General features: G+C 47.0%; 1 protein-coding gene across 1 annotated transcript in view; it reads right to left on the bottom strand.

Annotated features, from left to right (window-relative positions):
* Nucleotides 1-6604: 6604 nt before the first annotated feature.
* The window catches only part of cdh5 (cadherin 5), a 32308-nt gene continuing 20388 nt past the window's right edge, over nucleotides 6605-18524 (bottom strand). Inside the window, exons 12-15 of the mRNA XM_030106278.1 lie at nucleotides 17645-17775; nucleotides 17441-17555; nucleotides 13414-13546; nucleotides 6605-12320 (exon numbers count right to left, since the gene is read on the bottom strand). Coding sequence (XP_029962138.1) covers nucleotides 11933-12320; nucleotides 13414-13546; nucleotides 17441-17555; nucleotides 17645-17775 — 767 coding nt within the window. The 3' untranslated portion in view covers nucleotides 6605-11932. The remainder of the gene's footprint in view (nucleotides 12321-13413; nucleotides 13547-17440; nucleotides 17556-17644; nucleotides 17776-18524) is intronic.

The raw sequence follows: 18524 nt of genomic DNA, 5'->3' as shown, positions 1-18524 counted from the left end.
CACAAAGTATTGAAAATTTTAACTCTACAAGAACTGATCCTGAAAATAATACGAATGAAAAAACTAAATACTGTAAAAGACCATTATTTTCACATTTCATAATACTTGTTTAAAGTTCTGTTGTAATCAGCAGCACAAGGGTGTGAAACATAAGACCTGTGGGCCAAAACTAGCCTGTGAGAGGCGCCAAGTCGGCCACGCGAAATGACCAAGTGAATCATAAAAACTGTTGATTTTTTTAACCCATTGCTGAAGCGCAGCAGACAGAACACAACGGTGAACGCTGAGCTGAGATGTCAGACGGATTTACACCAGAAACATTTCACAAAAAATAAAAACAACAAGGCTGGACCTGTTCAAAAAAATCCTTATCTCAGATTTTTATTGAGTACGGCCTGAGTCCCATTCTCAAAGCTCGAAAATGACTGAATATATCATTTATATGTTGCTGGGACCACAGTTCTGCTGCCACAAGAGCCATGAAGTTGTACTGTTGACGTATTGGTGAAATCGCTTAAAAACAAAGCCCATGTGGTTCTGTTTTTCTTAAAGACACAGCTATTAATGTTATGGCATAACAGCTTGTAACAACTGAAAGTTTATAAAATTTCCGTTCACATGACACCAAGCACATACACAATTAGAGGTTATAAAGTTCTCCATATCACTAAAATATGTACATTATGTGGCTTTGCCAAAGGTGGAAGGGAATGAAAATCTGAGATAAGGATTTTTTTGAACAGGTCTACAACAAGGCGTTAGACTTAAAGCTGAAAGGAGCATCAGCCTCCGGGCCGCGCTGTCAGGGGGAGTTCAACAAAACACGCAGAATTCAACCTTTACAAGGACTTCTCTCTGGATTTTACATTCATTTAATGAGATTTATGTTGAGATTGGAGTCTTTGATTGCTTTTGTGAGAATGCAGACTAAATAAAATGGACACAAACTGCCTTTGCCTTCCTTCCTTCAGGCTGATTGAGTCTGAATCAGGCTGTAATGAGAGCAGGAAGCCACAGTGTGGCGACAGAGCGCTGCTGCAGCAGTGTCTGGTCGCTCCTCGTGATCCGCTGATAAAGCTTCAGGTTTGAGTTCAGACTCCAGGATGTTCCGCTCTGGAGTCCATGAAGAAATAATCCTGCCATTCCAACCCTTCCCGGGGTTTTCTGCCTGATTATTTGTCACATCATCAATCTTATTATTTCTTATTATGTATGCATCCATCCATCCCCATTGAACTTGATTTTCTCGTGTGTGTGTGTGTGTGTGTGTGTGTGTGTGTGTGTGTGTGTGTGTGTGTGTGTGTGTGTGTGTGTGTGTGTGTTCTCGTATTTCTATCCTTGTTGGGGCCAAATGTCCCCACAAGGATAGCAAAACGTGAAACGACGTGCCTTGTGGGGACCTTTTTCCGGTCCTAAGTAGGAGAAACAGTGTTTTCTTGACCATGTTGTTGTTACTGAAAAAAGTAAAAGTGCAAAAACATTTCTTTAGGGTTAGGCTTTGTTGTGGTGTGGGTTAGGGTTAGGGTAAGGGTCAGGGTTAGGGGCTAGACATGAATGGGAGTCAATGGAAGGTCCCCACAAGGATAGAAATACGAGACTGTGCGTGTGTGTGTGTGTGTGTGTGTGTGTGTGTGTGTGTGTGTGTGTGTGTGTGTGTGTGTCAGCCGCAGTGTTTTGTCTGCATGTTTGTGTGAGAACTCCTCTGAGTTGTCAGGTTCCGTCTCTTCCTGCCTGCATTTAAACATTTGGTAACACTTTACTTGAAGCACCCGGTAGAACACATTGTAAGTAGTTATAAACACTCATCAATGATCACAATGCTTTATAACTCACTATACAGTTTAGGACTAGGGTTAGGGTTAGGGTTAGGTCCTGGCATTGTGATCATCTATGAATGTTTGTAACTAAAGCTACACGTGTTATAATGGCATTATAATGCTTTATAAATGTATCTATAATGTGTTATACAGGGGGGCTTCAAATAAAGTGTTACCAAACATTTCTTCTTCTTGTGTGCTCTGCTGTGGTGCAGTGGTTAGTGTGTGCCGTCAGAATACACTGTTTTGAATCCACGCCAGTAGAACCTCCACCTTAAAGGTGCTGTAGGCAGGATTCCGCATCTCCGCCATCTTGCTTAGGGTTACCTCAGCAAGATGGCGATTTGAAACCCAGCACAGTCAATCCTGTCCTGTTTTCTCTGACATCATGCCCTTACGCAAGTTAAGCCCCTCCCACAAGAACGTGCGACGAACGCCCCTCGACCAATCACAGTTAGAGCCTCAGGGGCTCTTCTGATTGGTCAAAGATACCTGGAGCTGTCGAGATTCCTTTTCAGCTCAGAACAGAGACAGATGGAAACGCTGCGCCCTCGCGGTAGAGCAATTATGCTACACTCCTAAAGGATTATCAATGGATACTCTAACATTTAATCCAAATAAAACACAGAAAAACTAGCATTGACTAGCAAAATCCTGCCTACAGCACCTTTAATTCTGTTATTTCATTCCTCGCTTGCTGAATATGAGGAACTTCTACAGCGAAAAACCAAGAACGCAAAACTGATAGAACAGAAGAACTCATGCAGATTGATCACACGGTCTGTAGAGGCGGATTTTTAAAGCACTTTCATGCTGAACATTACCTTCACGTATCACCACAGCGAATCGCTGCGTTTTAACGCTGGCCGGTTAAACAGCTTTCCTCATTTCTGAGCTTCATGCTAACAAACAACGGGCTCAAACCAGGCGGCGTCTTTCCTGAGCGGATTACATGCTGGAGTCGTGTAAACGGCTCGTTCTGCCGTAAACACGACCGCCGCCCGCTCCGCTCTGATCAGCCTTCACAGGATTATCCTCCGCCGTCTCCTTGGAATCGTGTTCCAGGAGGAACCGTGGGTTCCGCTCCCATATTCTGCTTTTCCTGTTCGACCGCGGCGCCGGAGCTCCCGGCCCGGCCCGTTCGGACGAGAGGAAGGGGCGGAGCCAAGACGAGGAGGAGCGAGTCTCCTGCCCCTCCAATACCCCTTCCCCACCGCCTGCAGACCCGGGTCTAACTGTCTGCAGGCGAGCTGCTGATAGTGTCCCACGTTGATGACATCATCAGTGTGATGGAGAGGGGAGAGGGGTCGACGACTCTCCTCTTTCCCCGGATCAAGAGAAGCTCTCTGATCTCACCGTCTTACCAACGCTGAGTCGTCTTAATGAAGGATATCTCACCAAAAATAACTAGCGTGCTAACGTAGCCATGCTACGGCGACATCATCACGGAAATCACCGCATCGACCCGGGTCGAGATGCCAGGTAAACCCTTTCCCACTGCCATCAGCAGCCGGGTATTGGTGGGTTTAAACGGGTTTTTTGGCCAGTGGGAAACGTGTTCTTGTAGATACTTCACAGTGAGGACTAGAATGAGTTTTAAATGAACAGACTGAGGACATTTTTGCCGGTCCTCACTTTTCCACAAACCTTTTTGAGGGTTAAGACTTGATTTTTGCGTCAGGGTTAGAACTGGGTTTATGTCAGGTTTAGGCATGGGTTGGGCTTAGGCATTTATTGTAATGGTGAAGGTTAGGGTAAGGGGCTGGGAAATGAATGTCTTCACAACTATAGAAGCAGAAACGTGTGTGTGTGTGTGAGTGTTTATTGTTTATTGTTGTTTAGGGATCCCCATTAGCTTCCACCGTGGTGGTTGCTCGTCTTCCTGGGGCCCCAATAAAAACATTAACAAAAAATTACAGTAAAAGAGAAGTTAAAACAAAAGTTTACAAAGACATTTCTCGCCGTACATATATTGACAACTCTTTAGCCCAACTCAATCAGCGTGTCACTCACCAAAGATCTAACAGATTTTTTAAATGCTTGTAACGTGGAGTCTCTAATTCTATGAGCTAGTTTGTTCCATAGCTGAGAAGCCCTGTATAAAGATGGCTTCTGCAAAAAACAGTGGTCAACAACCAAGTCTCCTCCAGAGGCGCTTCGTGTGGGATGAACATGGATCTGATTTACAAACGTCACTCTCTGAAATAAAATGTCAGGTTCTTTAGATATGATGATCTTCTTCAACAGTACTAACAACGTATATTGTACTTTACTATGAAACATTAACCAAGACAAATTAGAGCGCATGTCTTTCACTCTTTCACTCAAGACAATTTTCGGAAAGTGAGGACATTTTTGCCGGTCCTCACTATTCGACAGACCTTTTTTGGTTTTTTTGAGGGTTCAGACTTGATTTTTGGTTTAGGGTTGCAACTAGGTTTAGGTTAGGTTTAGGGTATGGGTCAGGGTTAGGCATTAATTTTTGATGGTTAGGGTAAGGGGATAGGAAATGCATTATGTCAATGAGTGTCCTCATTACATATAGCTGTACAAACGTGTGTGTGTGTGTGTGTGTGTGTGGTGTTTAAATCAGACCAAGATGTCCTCAGAAAGCTGTTTTGTTTATCACACCATCTTGATCACATCTGGAGCTCCGCCCTCAGACTCCGCCTTCCTTCACTGAACCTGTGTTGAATTTACACTTAAAAAAAACAACCTGTAAAGACACCCGGGTTTGGTCCGCCTCACGTCCGACGGCTCGTCAGGGGTCAAAGGTCGAGCAATGTGCAACATTTGACACGCCGGATCGCTTTACTCAAAGCGCCGGGCCTGTTGACACACACACTGTGTTCACACACACTCCAGCCTTGACGCTTCCTCCTGACAATGTGCTGCAGATCGTTCCTCTGACCCAAACACTGCTTGGTTCCAGCAGCAGGTTCCAGTTTCTGCTGTTTTTAGCAGAAACACATGGGGAGCTGTTAGTTTAACATGAAAAAACAGACACTGGCTCCACTTCAGCAACGCCTTTGTCTCCAGAGCGCCATTTAATTCTGAGGTCAGAACATTGGTGAAGCACATTGGTAAAAACATTGGTAAAAAAACGACATTTTTTTTCATTATTCATCTTTATTTTTAGGCGCTGTAACAACCTCTAGCTCTGCTGGCCAAGATGCCAGGTAATCAATGTAATAATGGCCGATCACTAGGGCCATTGAAACATTAATTTCCTTAATTGTGATTAATTGCAGAATTTCTGTAGTTAATCGTGATTAATCAAGTTTTGAATTGCATGTTTAAATTCGGTTGTTGTGCATTTCAAGGCAGTTTTAAGGCCAAATTGAAAGAGTTGGTCAGTCCCTGCAGGAAGTTGGATGCTGCAGTTTCAACAGCTGACTTAAATTCAACGGGACTTGTTGAGGTTAAATTAATTGTTGGACTTGAGGCATCGTGATTTCTCACCAGAGTGTCTTTACTGGGAATCCAGTGGGCACAAAGAATTTCCTTTTTGGATTTTCTTTCAAAATAAAGTTCCATGTCGGCCAGCTTAATACAGTGTCTGCGTTAAACACAGTGAAGAAGTTCAAACCCTTTTCTGATCCTCTGAGAGCCTCGTCAATAACACCACAGATGTGACCTTTTTTGAATCGATAAAGTCGATAATGGTGATTTTAATTTGGATCCAGGATTTCTCAGAGGCATGTCGAGGGCCAGTCGAGCAGAGCCAAACGGCCACGTCTGGCCCTCGAGCCTTATGTTGCCCAGCCCTGCTTCTGCAGTGCATCAGGATCATTACATCAGTTAATCTTTCAGGGTTTAACGCTTCAGGAAGTTGCTGCAAATATTAGAATATTTCACTGATCGTATCTAAAATCAACAGAGAAACGAGTTCAGCTGAGTTCAACTGTTAAACTGTGTTTTGATGTGTATGAGCTGCTAAATTTACTCCTTAAATCATCGTTTCTGATCCCAGTCCCGTTTCAAGCAATAAAACGGCAAATATCAGACAGAAAACAACCAAGAAAAAAAAAATCATCGTCTCATGTTTATTCTTTATTCTACACTTACAAAAAAGTCAGGTCATAAAAAGTAGTTGCTTTACACCATAAAAACAATATAGAAAAACGTCGTGTTCACATCCAGAAAGAATGAATTAGTTTGTTTTAAAGGCACATGTCGCTCCCTCGCAGACCCCTTATTTACAGAAGAACCGTTGTGTTTATGTGCTTGTTCTGCTTTATTCTAGATGGGTTGACACACAGAGAGGTGTACGCACAATCTCACACACACACACACACACACACACACACACACACACACACACACACACACACACACACGTGCATCACACACTGTTCATTGTTTGAGAATAAACCTTTTTTTTTCTTAAACAGCGATAAAAACAAATTGTGTCAAGTTTTTAAAATGCTTTCAACAGTTTTTTCAAAATAAAATGAGATAAAGAAGGTGAAGCCAGAGAGAAAAGACCATCAGGCACATTTTTCTTCTATGTACATTTTGTTTAGATAAAATAAAAGATGAGACACGCAGATGAGGATGGAGTCATTAGAAATCAGCTGTTTGTGTTTCTTTAACCGGGGCTGAGGTTTGCGGCCCACCCTGAGAGATTTAATGTCTGAACGCTCTCGCTCCCATAATCCCGATCAATCATGGCTCTTTCTCCGTCACCAGTGTGGAATCTGTTCTCCTGACGGTTCCAGAGGACATCAGGCCACGTTCACACCTCAACACCTGCTTTCAAATGTTTAAACACCGTGTCTGTTTACAGCATATCGCTGAAAATGGCGTTGTTCTCTTGTTGGTCCACTAGTGGGAGCTGGTTTTTTTTTTTTTTTTTTTTTTTTGGTGAAACCAAAGAGAACAACAAGTTCTAAACACTATGGAGGCTTGAAATCGGTGATGAGTCAATGAGGCCATGATCTGCTTCTTAGACTTTGACGAGTCGGGAGTGAAAACAAGAAGGTAACGAGCAAAAATGAAACCCAGAACCTAAATCCGATCGATCATATTGATCGCACACAAAATGAAAATGTGTAAGACACAATCACGACATGAACAATACGTTGGTGTGTTTGATGCGTATAACAATTGTTGTTTCTGCTTCGTCCAGATTAGGACTGAACAAGTAAACCAGCTGAAAGAGGACTGAAGCCGCAGAGAGCAGCAGGGGCAGATAGCCAGCAAACGACAAGAATTTAGTCACTTGATTGAGTCAAAATGCTAAATGTGGACTGGAGAAGGAGCGGTAACCAGTTTCCTGATGACCACGCGGCTAACGCCCGATCATACGGAACAATTTAAAAAACACAAAATCTATTCTTAGTGAGAGAAACCATTGGAAATGTGATCTAAACACCAGAAAGTTCCGACCAGGGACTGCTTTGACAGAGCGTTCAGCAGGTTATTGCATGCTGAACGCACCGCTAGCACACGGCTAGCACTCACTCTTATGGTCAATAAAGAGCCACCATTTCAGAGAGAATCACAGAAAACCCAAAAACCAGGACTCATGTGCAAACTTCACGCTGAAACACCCTCTGATTTAAAGTGCAGCCTGACTGTTTTGAGGTGATGCTGCTAGCGACTAGCCGCCGCTAACCGCTGCTACACTGTGGCACTCATTAAAAAGACAATTTTGAAGACAAAATTCTTCCGGTTCAGTGTAATTCATTCCTCCCCTAAACTCTGCTGCTCTCAGGAAGGCAGAACGGAGCAGCTTTGTGAGCTGCTGCTTGCTAACACCGAGACTTTCCAGATGTTTGAAGAGCCAACAGCCCTGCAGATTAACGGTGATGAGACACACGAGGGCCAGCTGGAACACTGCTGCCTTGGAGAAAGTGGAACAAAAACACACTTTCCTTCAGGAAGGTTGAAGCTAAATGGAAGTTGTTGTTTTTTTCTCCTCAATTCTTCGACCCAAACAAAGATGGCTGCCAGAAAAGCCATTAGCCATTGTTGCTTCAGTGAATGGAGACATTGAATAGAAGGTAAAATTAGGTTTGTTTTGAGCCACATTTTGGAAATGCAGCAGTAAAAGCTTTCAGGTGTTGGAATGATCACTTTTCTTTCTCCATTTTACAAAGATGAACTTGAAGTGATCACGAAGTGCAAAACGTAATTGCTAAAAACAACAAATAGGCACAAAAAAAGTAAAAAGTAATAACAATTGGAATATATTCATGTCTTTACTCTTATTTAGGATCAAGAAGTTTAACATAAAGCGGTGCAGCTCCCTGTAAAGCACACATTAGCAGGATGCTAATGAAACTCGCTGAGTGTTTCCTCACACACTCCTCCGCCCGGCTGGGAAACTCATCGCTGCTCCACATTGTTGTTCTCCTCGCCTCGCTCCCCTCTTCCTCTGTCCGACTGTTTCCCAGGCCGCCACGCTAACAGGAAGCCAGCCAGAGGGAGATAACAGAGACAGGAAGGGGCGGGCACAGCCCTGATGGACAGGAAGTCCAGTCCAGTGTTTGGTTCGGGCTGATTAGAGGCGGCGGCGGTGGCGATACGGTGGAGAGCGCGGCTGAGAGTGAGGTGGACGGAGGAACCGCCGTCCGAATGAACCCGACAGGAAAACACTGACGGGGCTTCCAGCTATTGTGTCCAGTTTACCGAGGAGCATTCCTCACAGGCCCGGTCCGAAGAAAACTCACTCAGACACACAGTCAACAGTCGGGTAAACAAACCGCGATTCCCAAACTGAGACGAAATCACTTTAGAGACAAAGAAACGACTCGGACGACTCGGAGCAACGGGCCGCCGGGCAACTCGGACAGTCGGTGACCTTCCTCACCTGCAGAAGCCCTGGTTTATTTTTCTAATGCCTGTGAGTGAGCGCTTGATGAATGGCTTCTGCACCAGGTGCTGTTTGGGGGGGAGGGGGTGAGGGGGGTCACACGGGGTCCACCGGGACCGCTGCCGCCACTTCCTGATTACTTTAAGAGCTCCTGGGTTTTCCAGCACATCCGCAGAGGAAACGACACGTTTAACAAAAGAGACGCTTCGGTCAGTATCTGCAGCTGCTTCTGTGGCTCCGGCCAGAAACAAGCCTGACGATTCCTCGGCTCTCGCTGCACAGACTCTGTCTCAGAGAAGTTTGACTTTTGGTCTGAACCTGGACTTTTGGTTTCTGTCAGAAATGAAAAGCAGAGCTCTTCGATTCTCTAAAGTCATCATACAGAGTCTAACTGTCACATCTGCCGTTTTGCCAAGTAATTCATCAGTCCTAAATTCACAAAATTGTGATTTTCAATGAAGCAATTGAAGAGTTTTATCTTTAATTTTTGGTTTTTCAGGATTTCTTCTCTCAAATCAAATAGAATAACTCTCGCTGAAACCTGACTAAACAGGCTTTCCATTGGAGGAAGTTGTGTGTTAGTTGAAATAAGGAAAAAAATAAAGCTGACTTTTTTAAAAAAGGTGAATAAGTGTTGTCTGATGCAGCTTTCAGTGTCTCAGAAACAAAGTTTCTGTGTTTTTCTGTTGGATGTTCTACTTGTTGGACTGTTGGTCAACAGACTCTTCAAGCTGAGTGAAATCTCACATTGTCTCATATCCATCACACTGAGAGCTGCAGGCTATCGTGCCGTTAAACTGTGGACAATTGTTGAAATTCAGGTGAAAGAATCAAATTATAAAAAGTTTTCTCAGCTCCTGAGCCACGTTCAGAAAGCCCCGTTCGGCCCCGGCCCGCTGGAAGACGCCGATAAAGTGGGACTGGATTGATTTGTGGCTTTATGGCCGTACAGTAGCCCAGAAGGATGCGAGGTTAAAGCCATCGGAGTCATGATGGCGGCTCAACGAGCTGCTTTTTGCAGCTGGGTGCTTCCTGAGTTTTCCCGATGATTTCTGTCGGAGTAGACCTAGGAGAATATCTGCGATGACGGATTCTGTCAAATAAAAGCCGGGAACTCGCCGCGACCTCTGTGTGAACAGCCGCAGTGTCATTTCCTATCCGTCTGTCTGTGTATTGTCCCCTCGCCAAATAACAGAGAAAATAGACAAAATGAGTCACTTCTAAAACGGCTCCTCATCCATGTTGGACCTCGGCTCAAAACAACACTCCAACTTTTAAATCTTACTTTTTAATGAAATGTACACTAAGCTTTAGTTAGAAGATGAAAATTGGAATTGAAAGAGCGAAATGCTATTAAACTAGAAATTGTCAGTGCTTTTATTGTGAAAGCTTCTCTGAGCAAACATCTGTGTTGTCTTTGGATACCAAATAGCATTCTAACCCCTCCGAGACGGAATGACCTCCGATCCACCACGGAGCAAGAGAGAACGGAGCCTCTCAGGAAAACAACGGCCTTTTCTCATATTCCGGACAACGGGGAAAACACACACAGCGTCCGACTGCGATCAAACAACTCCGACCCCCTTCCAGCTGATGTGGCGAACGCTCACCGCCACGAAGCCCCCCGAAGCCCCCCGAAGCCCCCCGGCCTCCAGATTCACAAATCAAATCGCCAACTTCACATCAAAACAGAAACTCACTTTTTTTTGTTACGTTTGAGGCTCTTTTTCTCTCTCTGTCTCTCTCTCTCACACACACACACACACACACACACACACACACACACACACACACACACACTTCAAAGTTAGAGGAGATCACAAGCCAAACCAGACGACTGTGATGGGGGATAAAGAACAAATAAAAAGATGAAAATAGAAGTAATGACTCGCTTTCAAACAAACATTACAGCTCCTCTAATATTCAGCTTACTGGTTCTGACATATTTAATATATTTGAATGTTAAACAGGATATAGCAGTTTATTTTGGATTTCTCATTTTCTTTTTTTTTTTTCTTTTTTTTTAATCTTTTTCAAATGCTCTTCTGTAATTTTGTGGAGTGGCCGAGGGCTTCTGCCTCTTTATCCAAGAAAGCCCAACTTTCAATATCTGGCACTTATTCAATATCCACGGCATATCTATGATGCTCAAAGTTTAATTTTTCTGCTTTCAACTGCTTTAGAAATATTACCATAAACAGTCTGGAAGTTCTGGTCCCCTCAGCGGTGGCTGGGTGGTGAAACAAGGCTCATGTTATCAAAGGAAGGTCAGTTTAAATGATTTCTGTTTGATTAAAACCAAACAAAAACTGTAGATTTGAGTGAAATCTGCAATTTTTTTTTTTGCCTGTAAAAGCAGTGGGCCCAGGATGCAACCCTGAGGAACTCCACGTGCGATTCTGGTGAATCTGGACGGTCGTTCACTGGAGGTCTTCAGGCTCACCTTAATGCCTACTGTGGACAAAACGCTTGATTTCCAGTCGTGTTTGAATTTTCCTGGTATAACAAAGCGCAGGAGTGACGGGACGCTGAACCAAGTCAAGACCGACGTTAAACACAGCGGCTGTCAGAAACGTGCTGCATGTGAGAGCGGACGTGACAGGCAACACGAAAAAGATGAAATACGAGTGCACAGAAAAAAAAATATTCAAAAGTGGCAGTTACTTTTACATTTTTAAAGTAAACCCTAAATAACAACAACAGTTTGATTGTCCTTCAGGAACATGAGATGAAAAGTCCTTGATTTTCTTGAGTTATGGGCTGTGTTTGTTTTTCAGTGATAAATGTTTGAATGAAATAGTGCTTGTTGACACGTCTGTCCTGCAGTAACCTGTCCAGGAGAAGCTCTGACTGGTTCTGTCCGTTGTGGACGTTCAGATAGTTTGCATGTGAAATAATGAAAAAGTGAGGATGGTGACGGCTTTGAAGCACCGTGGGCAGATTTAAATGGAGTGTGGTTCTCTTCCGGTGAGGCCTGGTTTTCTCCTGCTGTCCCATGTGGCTTCTTCAAAAAAAAAAACAAAAAAAACCAAATCCCGGGTTCGTCTGGATGGAGCGTTCTTGATTTTGATGAAATTTACCGACTCGGCGTGAGGAAACGGGAGGCACAACACACGGATGGACTCGCTGAATCACACGGGATGACGGAAGATGCTGCTGGAGAAAGACATGGCGCCCGCCGGAGGACGTTTCTGTCCCGCCGCCTGCCTCCGGTCAAACTGACTGTGTTTCTATGGCTCTTTTCGACACGCTGGATGTGTGTGTGTGTGTGTGTGTGTGCGTTTGGCTCCTCCCCTCAGTACTGGTGGTAGTACTCGGGTCCGTCCACGCCGTACAGCTCGGCCAGGGTCCTGAACCGCGGACCCCAGTCGTTGAGGAAGTCGTAATCCAGGTTGGAGCCGGTGGAGGAGCTCTCCAGGGAGCTGAGGCTCCCCGCCAGCGACTCGGGCCCCTCGTAGCCGTAGATGTGGAGCGTGTCGTACGGGAAGCCGTCCCGGTCGTGGTCCGCCTCGTCCTTCTTCACCTCGATCATGGCCGCCATGTCGCCCTTGCAGGCGGCGGGCTGGCCGCGGTGGGGCTGCTGCTTCTGCACCATGGCGTACAGCGACGGGTGGGGGTGGCGGTCCGGGTGGCGCAGCAGCGAGCCGTCGTGGCAGGCGGAGGACAGGATGGACACGTCGTAGCTGAGGGAGACAGGGACAGCTTTGAGGTTGCGCGCCTTCGGAGAGCGGAGGGGATGATATGGATAGCGCAGGATTATGGCTGCTACTGCACTGCTTAGATTACACTCAGATTAGATTAAAGTTCTTTGAGTGAAGTGGGTCAGCAAAGATAAGTCTTACAGGAAGCTCTGGTGCAGCTCATGAACTACTGTCGTGTTGAAAATGATAAATATCACAGAGAGAATGCAGTCAAGCGAACCCTGGACCTACGGGACGTGTCGACGTGTCTTCAGGCCGTTAGGATCAGGAGGCTGAGAGGACAGAAGACTGTCTACAGCCTTTGTTTATAAAAGTGAAAACACATTCTGGATCAGAGTTCTGCAACCGTCATGACCAAAAGAGACATTTCAGTGACTTTCTGTCAAGTCAAGTTGTTCTGGAGCCATAAAGAACATTGAGCCTCTAAAATGAGGCGAAAGCAGCTCAGGAAGTTTCATTCTTGGTTTTTGATGAACAAACAAAAACTGTCTTATGCATTCAAGAAGTTGTAACTACAGGTTAGAACAGTGAGCATTTCATTACATCCAACCTGTTTTTGTACCTGATTTTAACAGTTTTGTTCTTTTCTAGCTGTTTTGTTGAGAATTTTATCCATTTGACCTCTTTTTAAATAGTTTTCTATGCTTTTTTCTGCCATATTTCATTTTCTTATGTTAGAAATTGGAGACATTTCAGGTTTTTCTATCATTTTTTTCCCCCATTTCTTGTGGTTTTTGCTTTTTTTCCCAATTTTACTTGAACCTTTCTTGAATCCCTTTTTAACGAATAGTAATGAATCATATGATAATTAAAAAATGAGTTAAATGTTTGTTGAGGTGTCATGTGGTGAAGGCTTCATGGAGCCGCTACAGAGGGACTAAAGAGCCACATGTGGCTCCAGAGCCGCAGGTTGAACACCCCTGGTCTGGACCATATTCATGAATCCGGTTCTCTGAACAGCTGTGAACAGATCAGCTGATGTTTCAGTGACCGAACACCACTTCAGCAGACGAGCGGCTGGATCTCGCCTCGGTGGCGTTCGGACCGGCAGCCGGACGTCTCTCGGTCTCCGTACCCGTTAGTGTCCATCTCGCCGCCTCCCTCCTCGTCGTACGTCACCAGCTGCTCGTGGATCTCGCCGCTGTTCTTCATGTGGGCCAGCGAGTCCTTCTGGTAGCGTTTCCTCATCACGAACAGGATCACTATGACTGAAGCAGAGCAGAGCCGGTCGGGAAGCGTTCTAGAGAGGAATCAGACTCAGTCCTGAAGAGACAAGGTCCAGCAACACCTGGGGGGGTGCTGGCTTGGAGTTCCTCCAACATACATGGATAAGATATGTCCTGTTACAGCATAAGATGGAGCTTAAAACATTATTTAATTAAACGTACAGGTACAGCTGCTACAGAACCCTGGGAGAACAATCATATCGTGGCGCTCTGCTATTTTAAGACACAAACACAAACAGTACAAATCAAAGCAGAGACTTAACAGATTACAGGATGTCATTTGGATCAGACGTCTAAAAACAGCCTCAGTCTCAGAAGAAACGAGCGGCCGCCGGTGAAAGCTGTGGCCATGAAAAGTGGAACAGCTGAGACGCCATAGACCCAGTCGGACCAGCAGCGTAAAGTCAGGAGAGGGAACGAGACCCGCAAATCAACACAGAATAAAAACCAGGGCAATAAACAAGTGTGAGAAGTGGAGCACTAACGAGGGAACGAAACTAGAAAACAGCAGCGACGAGGCGAGAAAAAGAGAGAAAACACGGGGAGGACTGTTTGAGGTGTCGGAGACGTTTTCCCCCTGGCATTAAAATCTCAAATGAAAGAAACCATCCAGAGACGCACAAAGAGGAAGACGAGGACCAGGAGGGGAGGAGAAGACGAGGACCAGGAGGGGAGGAGAAGACGAGGACCAGGAGGGAAGGAGAAGACGAGGACCAGGAGGGAAGGGGAAGACGAGGACCAGGAGGGGAGGAGAAGACGAGGACCAGGAGGGGAGGAGAAGACGAGGACCAGGAGGGAAGGAGAAGACGAGGACCAGGAGGGAAGGGGAAGACGAGGACCAGGAGGGGAGGAGAAGACGAGGACCAGGAGGACAGACGGCAGAAAACACCAGGAGGGAAGTGAGATGAAAATCAGGGCGAGAAACAGGAAGATGAAGGTCGGCGGCCGAATGAAGGTCTGAAACAAGGACAGGAAGTAAGAGAAGGAGCAGAAGAATGTGACAATAGGGTTCTTAGAACATAAAGTGTCCAGCTCAGAGACGTGTTTATGTTTAAACCTCAAAGGTCAGAGGTCACTGGATGGTCACATCCTTCACTTCCTGTTGTTTCTCTTCTGTTTGTTTCCCAAAAGTAGGGCAGATTTTTCAGGGATCTAAGACTTTTAAAGTAAACATTCTTACTTTCTACTCCTTTTATTAACGTCTTCCCATCTTAAATGACTTAATGGCAATCCGTCTGTTTGTCGCCACGGTTACCTGTCCTCAGAACCACGGTTTGAATCCCTCCCAGCAGCCTGTCTGTCCGATGCTTTCCTCTCCATCCGTCCCCGAAACAAAACCAGAACAGCAGCCGATCTCCACCTCTGCTAACTAACCAGCCATACTGTATAAATTCTCTTGGGAAAACTCATTTCTCCACATTAGGGCGCTCCAGCGAGCTGATGGGGGTCAAAGGTCATGCTCAGGGAACCTCAGTGACCTGTCTGCTTCGGGAACCAATCCTGCAAACCTCAATCGAACTATTTCTCTCGTCTCTTGGCTAAACGGTGAAGGTGCGGTTTAGGGTTCAGAGTCTCGTTCAAGTGGACGAGGAGAGACGGGGAATCGAACCTGTGACCGACCGTCTGAGGGATGACCCGCTCTACCAGCGGATGAGCGTTTGACGACGTTCCCTTCAGCGGCAGCGGTAATTGTCTCTGAAACGTCTTATCTGAGCGTGAAAAACTGCCGAGGACTCTTCAGCGTCACAATGAACGAGTCCAGAGCGTCGGGCTGGAGGAGAGACGGGGCTGGGAGGAAGTTTTCCTGCTTACGTCTGTCCTTTCGGTGGACGCAGAGACGGAAAATGAGGACAGGGGAGCAGGAGGGAGGAAAACAGGAGGAGGAGGAGGAGACTGACGAGGACAGGAAGAGGAGAGGAGGAGGAGAAGGAGGATTCGTGTGACATTGGTCCAGATATGAACCTCCTCCTCCTCCTCCTCCTCGTCCTCCTCCTCGTCCTCCTCCTCCTCCTCCTCCTCGTCCTCCTCCTCCTCGTCCTCCTCCTCCTCCTCCTCCTTGTCCTCCTCCTCCTCCCTCCTCCTCCTCCTCCTCCTCCTCCCTCCTCATCCTCCTCCTCCTCCTCCTCATCCTCCTCCTCCTCCCTCCTCATCCTCCTCCTCCTCCTCCTCATCCTCCTCCTCCTCCTCCTCCTCCTCCTCCTCCTCGTCCTCCTCCTCCTCGTCCTCCTCCTCGTCCTCCCTCCTCCTCCTCCTCCTCGTCCTCCTCTCTCCTCCTCCTCCTCCTCCTCCTCCTCCTCCTCGTCCTCCTCCTCGTCCTCGTCCTCCTCCTCCTCCTCGTCCTCCTCCTCCTCCTCCCTCCTCCTCCTCGTCCCGGTCTCGGGGCGGACTGCAGAAGCCTCGGCGTTCAGCGGACGGCGAGCCGGACTAATTTAAGTTTGCATGGGAAACCAGCAGATTAATCTTTTACAACACATGCTCTGCAGTTTAATAAGCTGTGGAGATATCGGGCGGAGAGCGGTGGCGGGGGGGGACAGTGGGGACGGTGGGGGGGGACAGGAGGACGCCGTCCGTCCTTTTGTGAAAGAACCACTGAGAAGAAGAAAGTGGAGCCGAGCGCTTGTGAGAAAATGTCTCGGTGAATGGGAGAGCGCTAAATTGCTTTGGGCTCCGACAGATAATGACAAGTGCATTAAATAGTTAATCTGGTGAGGGGGGCGTCTGATAAAGAGAGGCGGCGATAGAGCAGGAGAGAGAGACCCCGAGGGGAGAACAGGAGGAGGCGAGAGGCCGATAGTGGAGGAGTGTATTAATAGTTAATAGTTTGAGTGTTTGGAGCCGTTTGATAAGCAGACGGCACCTAAAGAGCTGATAAACTCTCCTCATTACCACGGCTTTTCTTCTGCTGCCTTTTCCCACAATCCCCCTCTCTGCTCTAACCTCTTTCCGTCTGTCTCCGTCACTCACTCCTCCACCTCTCTCCTCCGCCCCCTCCTCGTGTCACCCTGCCTCCGTTCATCCGTCCCTCCTTCCTCCCGTCTGGCCGACCATCAACCAGCGAGCCGCTCATCCGACGTGACCGCCGTCTCCTTTACCCCGCAAAAAACAGACGAAGAAGAAGAAGAAGCAGAAGCAGCAGCAGAGGCAGAAGCAGGGGGCGACGGTATCAAAGAGAATATTGAGCTCACAACCACAGGCATTATTTCCACATCCGCCGCTGCATTATTCATAAAACCAACAACACCAGGAGCCGAGAAGTTCCCCGCAAAACACAAATCTTATTTACGGCGGAGCAGTGGATCTGCGAGCGCTCGGCGCCGCCTCCCCGCATCCATCATTGATGCCGTCTTCATGAACCTGTCTGAGAGGAGGAGAACGGCGGCCTGCGCCCGGCTCGGCGAAGCCACCCGGTCCGAAGGTTAAAAAACCAACCGATGCTGCCCGTTTGTCTCAAACGTTCCTCCTTTCACACTGGACCGCTCCAGTTACCTGAACCTGTCGGCTCAACCAGCTGAGCCACAGCGCCTCCTGTGGTCAGAAAAACTACCCAGGAAAATCATTCATTCACTCAACAAACAGCGCGTTTCCAGAAAAGATCGCATTATTCTGACCACCGATGTCAAAAGAGGAAAACCAGGCCTCCTTCACACAGACGTTTCAATGAAACATGATTTTCAAACCTTTTTAGACATTTCTCTGTATTTTACAGCAGAAAGTTTCATTAAAATCGGCTCTGTGTTGAGATCCGAGTCACTTTCAGGAGGAATCCTGTGGTTTTGTGAGGTTATACTCTGCACCGCAACAAAGAAAAACGGCAGATTTAAAGGTTGCCGCGGCACTGGGGCGGCAGTCCGGGGGAGAACCCGAAGCGGAACTTACCCAGGATGGTCAGGATGCAGAGCAGGATGGCGATGAGAGCGTGAACGCTGACCCCCATCCTCCGGGCGCCGGCTTTGCACTGCGTGGGAATCCTCCGGGCGTCGCAGCGGCAGGACTGCAAACACAGCCGAGGTGAAGGCAATCAATCCCAGAACACACACACACACACACACACACACACACACACACGGAGACGGGGCGGACCTTGATGGCCAGCTTGGTGACGCTGGACTGGAGCGGCTGCCCGCCGTCGCTGACCCTCACGTCCACGCTGTGGTCTTTGGGGTCGTCCAGGCTGAAGGGGCCCTGCTTCACCATGATGTCCGCCGAGCCGTCTGGAAGGGGGGGGAACACACAGCTCAGAATCCACTGAACGCAAATTCAACTTTCTGAATGGAGGTTTTCATGTTTGACCCAAAAGTTGTGGGAATTCACAGCGTTGCACACATGAACCATGAAACACTCGTCTGTCGCTGAAACGAAGGTTTTCAGAGTCAGAAATGATCTGGAGTCCGGCTGTTTTCCCCAGCGTCGGCTCGGTCTGGGTTCTGCGGCGTTTCCATGTCTATCCCTGCGATTTCCGCAGGTTTTACGGGAGTCGTCGGACTGCGGCGCCTCGTCTCTAAAGGCGCTTCGTGATTATCCGTCACTCCGGGGCCGTTTCAGTCTCTTAAGGTTCTAGAAAACAGCAGCGTTTTAAAAACGTGGTGGCCTGCTGGGTTAGGAAATGACAAGGAGCTGAAGTGACCAACGCCTGTGGCGTTCTGATCAAACGCCGTCTCGTTCACGCCACCTCCTGGTCGGTGAGCGTTGCAGAGCTGCTGTCTCTCCTGCCACTCAGCTGAGCTTTAGCATCATGGCTAACTTCTGTCTCACTGAAAACGCGTCCAGACCAGGGTTCTGCAACCTTTAAGAGCAAAAGAGCCTTTTATTTAATTTTGACTTTCCACCATGTCAAGCTGGTCTGGAGCCGCGAAGCACATTTTAGCACCTAAAATGCCTATTTTTAAGCCGTTTGATATGTTTTTTCCAACCATATTTAACTTTCTTTTTAAAGAAATTCTACACATTTCAGTTTTTTTAA

This window comes from Salarias fasciatus, chromosome 13 (genome assembly GCF_902148845.1).
Source record: "Salarias fasciatus chromosome 13, fSalaFa1.1, whole genome shotgun sequence".
Lineage (NCBI taxonomy): Eukaryota > Metazoa > Chordata > Actinopteri > Blenniiformes > Blenniidae > Salarias > Salarias fasciatus.
This window is presented reverse-complemented; position numbering and strand designations above follow the sequence as displayed.